General features: G+C 37.6%; 1 protein-coding gene across 1 annotated transcript; it reads left to right on the top strand.

The window, feature by feature from the left end:
- The first annotated feature begins 200 nt into the window (after positions 1–200).
- On the top strand, positions 201–4,554 carry LOC104453456 (lysine histidine transporter-like 8). The gene is made up of 4 exons (XM_010068014.3): positions 201–544; positions 2,639–2,772; positions 3,074–3,513; positions 3,739–4,554. Exons 1-4 carry the CDS (start codon positions 264–266, stop codon positions 4,384–4,386), a joined length of 1,503 nt encoding a protein of 500 aa, XP_010066316.2. The 5' UTR covers positions 201–263; the 3' UTR covers positions 4,387–4,554.
- Positions 4,555–9,979: the final 5,425 nt, after the last annotated feature.

The raw sequence follows: 9,979 nt of genomic DNA, 5'->3' as shown, positions 1-9,979 counted from the left end.
AAAAAGTGTGAAGTAGTCATCAAACGCCTGCGTGACTCGACTGCTACAGCTTAGCAATCGTCATTGCAGTCGCCACAACCCGCGTCGGTCGTGACGCCATCATGCAGTCCTCCTCCGCTCGCGGTTGCACTGTACACGTCGCCATATATATATATATATGCATAGCATCATGGTCACATGTCGCCATCAACCTTCTTCCACAAACCCACCCCCTCTCATCTCTCTTGAAGTTCGAGATCTCGGGTCGGGGATATCAAATCCGTATGGGGGAAGTAGCAGCAGAAATTGCCAACTCGACGCTGGACGACAATGCCGTCTTTACCGAGCCCACCCATGTGGTCATCGTCTTCACGACTGGCTCCATCGCGGACGAGTTCACTGCCGAGGAAGCGGCTGCAGCTCGTGATGCGAACCCTCTGGACGGATGGCTCCCGATCACAGAGTCGAGGGGCGGCAGCACCGCGTCAGCGGTGTTCCACCTCTTGTGCTCCGGGTTGGGGATTCAGGCGCTCATGCTTCCCGTTGCCTTCGCTTCTCTTGGTTGGTAAGCCAAAGTCATCCATCTCGTCGTCTTTATACTATCTTTATGTTGGTAATTCTTTTGTTACTGGGATTCATTCCTTTCTTCGTTCTTGATGGAGATTTTGTCTTTTGCCTGTTGGAGAATACGGCCTCCCAGACTTGTTGGAGGAATACAATATCACATGATTTGTTTTTTTCAGAAAAATTACTAAAAAAAGTTTTAAACCTATTATAATTATACAAATTCTATCCTCTAAACTTTTTTGGCTAATTCAGTTCTAAATATTTTGTATTTATGTCAATTGAGTCAATCCGATCAATTTTGACCGATTGGGGCTAACGTGACACTGCAATTTTAACATAACATTTTAATATTTTTTTAACTTTTTTTCTTTTATTTTCTCCAATTTTCCCTCCCTTCTCCTTCCCCTTCTCTTAGGGTAGGGGAGGGTCACTAGCTAACCCTTGCCGGCTACAAGTGAGGGTTACAATGCCCTTGCTGGCACTAGATGAGGGTGTCATGGCCCTCACCTAGAGGGTGCGACGCTCTTGCTGGCCAGGGCATGGGCACGCAGCCCCTCACCCTTGTCCTGTGTTGGCAAGGGTGTTGCGGCTCTAGTCTCATCTAGACAAAGGCTGAGATGCCCTTGCCGGCCTTAAGGGAAAGGGAAGGGAAAAAACTTAAAGAAAAAATTATAAGAAACATGAAAATATTATTTTAAAATTGTCACATTAGCACCAAAAACACCACATCAGTGGCGATAGGCTAAAATTGATTGCATGATTTCAACTGACACAAATTAAAAAGATTTATGATTGAATTAACAAAAACAAAAGCTTATAATTGAAGTGACAAAATTGCAATAAGTTTAAGATTTTTTTTTGGCAAATCTTTCAGTGTTTTTCTTGATTTTGCTTTAAAAAGAAATGAAGAAAAGAAGAATCTTGGATTTCTTAAGGGTTTTGATAAAACTTTAAATATTGACTTGCACTCCACGAGGCCATGGAGTCTACGGCAGGCTGGAATGGAAACCTAGGACTTGGACAAATCAACTTAAGAAGACAAAAACTTTTGAGCGAGTTCTTTTGAAGGTGTGAATTCGCTCCGAAATGTTTTTGAATTATATGAATATTTGAACTATATGAATTAGAGAGTTGTTTTAATTCTTAAATCGATGATGATCTTGCGAAGGATATCCCTTCGATTCCGGTCTCCACGTTCTCACCCATTAAAGAAGCAGCGATTAATAAATATGGTGAAAATTAGCAGCAAAATAATCCTCAACTTCACAGGTGATCTTTCTCTTTGCACTAACAATGGACCTAATATTACTTAAAAGAATGTAACATATTTCGGAATTCGAGTTCTCACCCCTAAAAGAAGTGTCGGTTTTTATTTTTTGGCATTTGCACCCACCCTGTACTAGTCGTACTATCCTCAACTTCCCGTATAATGATCTTTCTCTTCGCACCGACAGTGTACTTAATGATATCTCTATAGAAAAATTGGTATCTCGATGATGCGGTCATGTGATACCGAAAGGTCGACATCAATGTCTTTTCTCTTTGCCGCGTGTCCGTGTACTCCCACTAAGTTCGTCGGTACCACTCATCCAAAACTCTAGATAGCATGTCTTTATGTTGTAGATATCGTTTGGTGAAAGAATCTTACTAGACCATCACCAATCGAGTTCTGTAACTATAGAACCATTTTCATCAATTTTTTAAAAAGTTTGGCGACTACCCATATTCATTTTTCTTATTTTAAGGCCAGATAGCATGATATAGATGTTTTTCCCCGTAAAACACGGCAGCTTTATAGAAAATTTTGGCTTTTCGGTGTTTTTTCTTTTTGGTGGATAATCCACTCTTTGTTACTTTGCCTATTCCATGACCCACTTTTTCCCATACATTGCACGAGAGGTGCCCGGCGGAAGTGGAGAATATCCCATATATTGAATGATCATGCTTTAAAAGCAAAACTACCATTCTTTCCATCTAATGGCTTTGGGTAAAAATTGTCCTTTTTAACTTTTGATTACCTATATTTTTTTAAATCTATCGTATTTGTTATTATTGAATATTATCTCATCATATTCTTTTTAAAATTCTGAAGGGTTTGGGGAATCATAACTCTGTCCATAGGGTTTCTATGGCAACTTTACACCATATGGGCTCTCGTGGAGCTCCATGAATCCGTTCCTGGAACCCGCTATAGCAGATTCCTCGACCTCTCCATTGCTGCCTTCGGTAAGCCACTATACATACATATATATATATATATTAAATCTTTGTTATCAAGTTAATTAATTTACATTAGAGAAGAAAAAGTTTATTATTTCCAAATAGCAAAGTTTGAGCATGAGTTCGAGTTTAAAATTTTGTCTATTAATCATAATTAGCATAAGTCGAATTGAATGTTGTTTTAATTTTGGGGTGATATATTTTCTTGTATATTTTTCGTGATGGGAAAATTGGCTATTAATCGTACTTAGGCAAATTGGTTTGTCAGTAATTAAAATTTAATTTATGTATTATAATAATATTTCAGGACGCAGGTTGGGAAAGTTGCTTGCCCTATTCCCCGTGATGTACCTGTCAGGGGGCACGTGCGTGATGTTGATCATCAACGGAGGCGGGGCCATGGAGGATCTCTTCAAGACCATGTGCGGCGGAGATGGTGCCGCTTGTGGCATCAAGCCACTGGACGGCGTGGAGTGGTTCTTGTTGTTCACATGCATAGCCATCGTCATAGCTCAACTACCAAATCTAAATTCGATAGCCACAGTCTCACTGTTTGGAGCAATCGCGGCCGTCGGGTACGGCGCCCTGATTTGGATCCTATCTGTCACCAAAGGTAGGCCCGAGGGCGTGTCTTATGAACCGTTGATTGAGGCAAAGTCGGTGGAGGCGAGAATCGGCAGCGTGCTGAATGCCATCGGGATCATCGCACTATCTTTTAGAGGTCACAACCTTGTGCTTGAGATTCAGGTAAAATGACCATATTTTCTTTTGTCTAATTTCTTTGCTTTTCAATGACTCTGAGGAATCTATTCCGTCCTTGGTTGCATTGGTTGCAACGGATAAAACTCATGGGACTCTAGATAACTTTCTTCTCCTAGAACCGGGCAAAATCAGGCCCGTCGCGATTAGGGTTTCAAATCCGACACTCATTCAGCAATGATGATTTTGCCTTGTGCCTATTTTGTGTTGTAGGGAACATTGCCTTTAACCCCGAAATGCTCATCGGGAACATTGCCTTCAACCCCGAAATGCTCATCCAAAGAGTCCATGTGGAGAGCTGTGATCATCGCCTACTCACTTATCGCTCTCTGCTTATACTCTTTAGCCATTGGTGGGTTTTGGGCCTACGGAAGCAAAATCCCAAATGGAGGACTATACGTCGCTTTCCCTCAATTTCATGGCCATGACACACCAAAGCTCGTGATGGGCCTAACCTACCTCCTCATTGTGGCCAGCTGCCTCAGCGCATTCCAGATCTACGCCATGCCGGTCTTCGACACCCTAGAGCTCCGATACACCAGCATCAGGAATTGCCGCTGCTCGCGGCGGGCCCGCACGTTCCTTAGGGTCTTCTTCGGCTGCCTCGCCTTCTTCTTGGCGGTGGCGCTTCCGTTCCTAGGGAGCCTGGCCCCACTGATTGGGGGGATGACTTCCACCCTGACGTTTGTGCTACCGTGCTTCATGTGGCTGATGATCAAGAGGCCTCGTCGCAAGAGCGGCAAGTGGTGGCTCAACGTTGGGCTGGGGTGGCTCGGGGTGGTGTTGTGGGCAGTGATGGTGGCCGCAGCAATCTGGGTATTAGTCGATAGAGGGATTAATGCTAACTTCTTCGATCCTTGAGAGTGACTTGGAAAAATATATAACAAATCGGGTCTCGAAAGAAGAATTCTAGCGGAGAAAGGATTGGCTTTGTCAAAAGAAAATGTGAAACGAAATACGAATACAGAAGAGTTTTACATATACAAGTGTCGGTTGATAAATAATTGATTGGCATCCATGAGAATAAGGCCCCATCTGGTTCGGTTTTGAGAAAATGTCCTTGGGAAAATACAATTACTTTTAGATTAAAAGGGTTTTCCAAAATGCAAATAGCATTTGGTAAATTATAATTTTAAAATACATTATGAAACAATTTTGACTTAAATGCCGTTTGAAAGAAAACAACATTTTGTAAATGACTTTTGCTAAATATTTTTTTTTAAAATTTAAATAATGTTTTTGGTTAAGGTCTGCTACCATCAACCAAAACAACTGCTGGATAGCCTTGCCTAAGGTTGAGAAAATGTCCTTGAGAAAATACAAATACTTTTAGATTAAAAGGGTTTTCTGAAATGCAAATAGCATTTGGTAAATTATAATTTTAAAATACATTATGAAACAATTTTGACTTAAATGCCGTTTGAAAGGAAACAACATTTTGTAAATGACTTTTGCTAAATATTTTTTTTAAAAATTAAATAATGTTTTTGGTTAAGGTCTGCTACCATCAACCAAAACAACCGTTGGATAGCCTTGCCTAAGGTTGCACAACCCAAGCAATTATTGGCTGGGTGGTCGCTTGAGTCACGACCCAAGCAACACTCTCCTAGGTCGCAACCACCCAAGCAGCGATCTCCTAAGCTTGCATGACCCCTGGCAACAATCATCAAGTGGTTGTGACCCCCAAGCAATGGTCACTAGGTGATCATGACCCCTAGGCGTCAATCGCCGCTGCACACTACCCGTTAGTCAACGGTTGTCAGCCTCCACCAAGCTTCTCCATCCAAACCCATGGAGAAGAATAGTGATGAACAGTGACAAGGTCAAGACTTGCATTTCGAGGATGTACCTTTCCAAAAGACCTCTAAACCTACTTTAAGCTAAAGGTTCTTCAAGCCCTTTGGAAATGCAATTGTATTTTCTCAAAGCTAAGCAAAAAATGAATCAAATGTTATTTGCATTTGGTCAAGGGATTATAGAGTCCTAAAGCCCATTTAAAATATTAAACCAAACAGGGCTTGAGTCGGGTATGTCATAAATAAATAAATAAAATGAAGAATTGTGAAGAATTGTGTGACATTGCACAGTGGACATGCTTTCTAATTGTGGTAGACACTTTTTAAAAGGGTATGTCATAAAAAAAAAATGATGGAACTAGAAATGGCATGATGTGTTTTTGCATTTAAGAAATTTAGATTTTGAAAAATTAGGGGAAAAACTATACGTGAAAATTCTATGTGCCAACAGTTAAGTATTGTGAAAGTTTCAGCAGTTTCGGAGTCGAAGTTAATAAAAGTCAAAAGGGAGAGTAAAAAATAAATTTCCATTGAGAAAATTTATTTCAAAGCTACAACAATTCCAATAGTTTTAAGGACTTAAGGATGGTAATTTGGGACATGCCTGATTGGCGTAAAACTTTTTGAACATAGTTACATGTGTTATGATTGAGCCCTTTTATCTTCTTCTTTTTTCCCTTTTATGATCTCTTCTCTTCTTTTTTTATTTAACTTTTTTTTTCTTTTTTCCCTTTGTCCCTCCTCTGGCCTCAAGCAAGGGCTACCTTTCCTAGCCTCAAGCGAGGGAGCTCATGCCTAGGCTAGTGAGGGTAGAGGGTGACCCTTCGCCGAGTCATGTGAGACCTTGCTCTCACTTGCCTAGGTGAGAGCGACCCTCCCCTAGACTGGCAAGGTGTTGTCATTCGCTTGATTGAGCAAGGGCTTGCCGAAGGTTGACAAGGGCTACCCTCACCAAATCAACAATGGCGGCCATTCGCTAGGTTAGGCAAGGGCAACCCCCTCTTGACATTGAAGACCTCTGTCAACCATCAATGAGGCCCGGCGATGGTCGATGGAGGAAAAAAAGGGGAAAAAAGAAAGTGAAGAAGGAAAAGATAAGAAAGGAAAAATAAAGGAAAAGATAAAAAGGAAAAATAAATAAAAATTCTGAAAATATTAAAATATCATTAAAAATCATTCATGTTAGCATCAATTGTACCATGTAGGACAGCCGATGTCCACATTAGTGATTTTGGGCTTAAATCAACCAAATAGACTCAATTGACAAAATTTGAAAAAGTTTAAGAGTCAAGTGATAAAATTGAAAGATGTATGACTCAATTATCAAAACTAAAATAGAATTATGACTTTTGGACAATTTGCCTCGGTTTAATATATGCCATAGAAATTTGGATGTCAATGGATAGGGGGATTAAAGCTAATTTTTTCAATCTCTATCCAATACCTCTCTCTTGTATTTGTGTGTATAGTACACTATTCAATCTTGTGAAGATTCGGGAAAAATGAAAAAAATATTGTGATCAGACCTGAAAATTAGTCAAATGTTAGACCCTTTAAAAGGAGATACTATTAAGAAACCTCATGTGTTAAGTTTTTCTTTTTAAGGAAAAGCTTCATTTTCATAAAAGAGAAATCCGAATTTCGATCTATAAGGGGAAAATTGTCAAGAATTGGAGCCCCAACTAGACCAGGTATGGGTTAATTCCAAATTAAGTCAGTCGGCTGTGGATCTTTGAAATTTTGTTTTATTATAATGTGTCGATGTAGATTAAATTGACTAATTTGGGTCAGGTACTTCTTCGACCTACCCAAATTCCCACTTGCTTGACCAGTGACAACCCACGTGTGCAATATATCAATAACAACAAATATTGATCTAACTTTGAAATCTTGTTAAAAAGTTTAATTTATAAATGAATTAAACCTCCACCAAAACGATGAACTAAATGAACAAGTGGAGGAATAAAAGCTTACTTAAACACACTCTTAGGGCTTCGTTTGGTAACGTTTCTATTTTTCTATTTTTATGCTATTTTGTTCCCTAGAATAGAAAAAAAAAATCAGAAATCTATTAGGTAATGTCAGTTAATTTTTTTATTCCCCAAAATAGAAAAATGGCCATTGAATAGATGTAAAACAGAAATAAAAAATAGAAAAAAATTTGCTTCTTGTTCCAGGGAATAAGTCATTTTCTTTCTTTTATTTTTATTATTTTCTTCTTCTTCCCTCTTGAAATCGGTCCACTACCCACCGGCCACCGCTTGCTACCAGTTGCCTCCTAGCCGCCCGTCGACGAGTCACCGGTTGGCTAGATGAGGAAGAAGAAGAGAAAAAGAAAAGAAAAAAAAAAAAAATTAAAAATTATTGAAAGAAATTCTACATTACAAAAAAAATTATAAGTTGTATCAAATGCATTTATGTTCTTTTTATATTCCAATAATAGAAATTTTGTACATTTACTAAATATGTTCTTTTACTCAGAAACTATTCCCAAGAATTGAAATGGAAAAAAACTATTTCTAAAAAGAAATTATTCTTGGAACATAAATATTACCAAACGCATTCCTAAATTTCAAAATTGTTAGAAGTTTCTAGTGAGACCTGAGAATCAAATGATTAAGCTAAGAATAAATTGAATGGTTCAAAATCATTAGTAACACCATGTAATGTCATCACATATCTTGAGGGAAAGTACCAAAAATATCCTAAACTTATTGCATTTATGCTAATTTAGTTCTAAACCTTTCAATTTAGCCAATTAATCCTAAACATAGTGTACTTGTACTGAATTAGTCATAATTATTTCACTTGTGCTAATTGAGTCTTAAATTTATTATACTCGTGCCAATTCAGTTCTCAACATTTCAATTATGTCATTTTTGTCATAAATCTTTTGCCAATTTAGTCTTAAATATTTTGATTGTCAACTTTAGTCATTCTAATCAATTGTGGCCTGAAATTATCGACGTAGCGGTCTAGTGAGCACTAGTTGTCATGGCTAGCTGGCACTTGTGTGTCAAGAGCCTCTACATCCTCACTTGGATGGAGGCAAGAGTTGATAGCCTCACCTGTGGCCAACAAGGGCCTTTGTGCCCTTGTTGCCCTAAGGTTAGGATAGCAAAAAGAAAAGAAGAAGAAAAAAATTTTAAAAGTAAATTAAAATTTTTAAAAATTGTCAATGTAAGCATCAATGGTCATGAGACTACTATGTCGGCAATTTTCTGATCAAAATTGATTAAAATGACTTGATTGACAAATTATCAAAATAGTTAGAACTAAATTAGTAAATTATCAAAAGATTTAGAACTAAATTGACACAAGTGCAATAAGTTTATGATTAAATTAGCTAAAATGGAAGGTTTATTATAAATATAATATGTTTGGTACTTTTTTATATTTTTTCCTAGATAGTCCAAATCGTAAAATCAAAAGCTGAGATCGATTCGCTCTCTCGTTGGCAACAGGAGAAGAAGAATGTTCATTGATGCTGATTCGCTGTCCTTGCATTTAGTACATGTAGTATATTTGGTAAGAATATATTTTGGCAGTTAAAAATTAAAAATAAAAATTCATATTTGTGGAGTCCATCACATCAATTTCTTTTAATAATATAATCGACTTTCCACACAAGGTAGAGATTTAAAAAAAAAAAAGGTAGGTAATTTAATGGACTGAGATTAGTTGCAATAAAACCTAATTCTTTTATCTTCTTCTCAAAACTAAATTGAGCATGGACCTTGATGGCAGCGTCGGCATCAAATAACGTCATGAGGTGAGATTACGTTGATGTCGTCATCCGGTGGTCCGTCCCGTTGACTTTAGGCGTTAGGTGAACTTTATTCTACTCCTTTTGGACCAAATTTTTCTAAGGAATCTTTTCGGTCGAGAGAGAGTTGAATGCTTGTACGCAATGATATGACAGCACCGGTTAAGTTATTGTATGTAGGAAATACATTACTGTTTTCTAAAGGAACATTATTAAATAAAAGAGTTCCAAAGATCGCTTATGGTCATCTGCATAATATAATAAATTGGATATCCGCTAAATATTATGATTTCTTAAGGAAGAAATTCGCCGAGATAATTATTTAGAGATGTTCTTAAAGTTTAAGTCCGAAAGGAAGAAGCGATCTTTATGAATTTCCATACGATAAGATTAGTCAAATTGAGAAAATATTTAGATTACATAATAGTTTTCTGTGCATATCTTTCATTACTATGCCGATATATAATGACTTTTATGAGCTAAAATGAATCTAGGTCAAATTAAAACTAAAAAAAAGTTGAATTTAGGCACATGTATTTCAATATACACTTTCCCGTCCATTCTCAATATTTGCCCTCAATAAAAACATAAACATAAAATTCTAGAAAACAATGCACCACTTATATTATGCCTCAACAGATTAGTATTTCAACTCACCAACTAACCAAGGAAATAATATTAATATATATATGTATACACATATATCGAGTAGCGCTATTTTTACGCTCTATATGACTATATCCATCCCATATCCACTAAAAAGACAAAACAACCCTCAATAATTTAATTGCAAAGTGAAGGCCTTATTCCTTTTTCTTTTCTTTTTTTCTTTAGGATCTAGTTGCAATTCGCATGTTTGTTAGCATATTAAAGAATTTGTTTTAGTGTCTTC

This window comes from Eucalyptus grandis, chromosome 7, assembly GCF_016545825.1.
Source record: "Eucalyptus grandis isolate ANBG69807.140 chromosome 7, ASM1654582v1, whole genome shotgun sequence".
Taxonomy (NCBI): Eukaryota; Viridiplantae; Streptophyta; class Magnoliopsida; order Myrtales; family Myrtaceae; genus Eucalyptus; species Eucalyptus grandis.
This window is presented reverse-complemented; position numbering and strand designations above follow the sequence as displayed.

Excerpts from the sequence above, each read along its gene's own strand:
- LOC104453456 (XM_010068014.3), top strand. The coding sequence starts at position 264 with ATGGGGGAAGTAGCAGCAGAAATTGCCAACTCGACGCTGGACGACAAT. Across the intron at positions 545-2,638 it reads GCCTTCGCTTCTCTTGGTTG|GGTTTGGGGAATCATAACTC; the intron begins GTAAGCCAAAGT and ends AAAATTCTGAAG. Across the intron at positions 2,773-3,073 it reads CCTCTCCATTGCTGCCTTCG|GACGCAGGTTGGGAAAGTTG; the intron begins GTAAGCCACTAT and ends ATAATATTTCAG.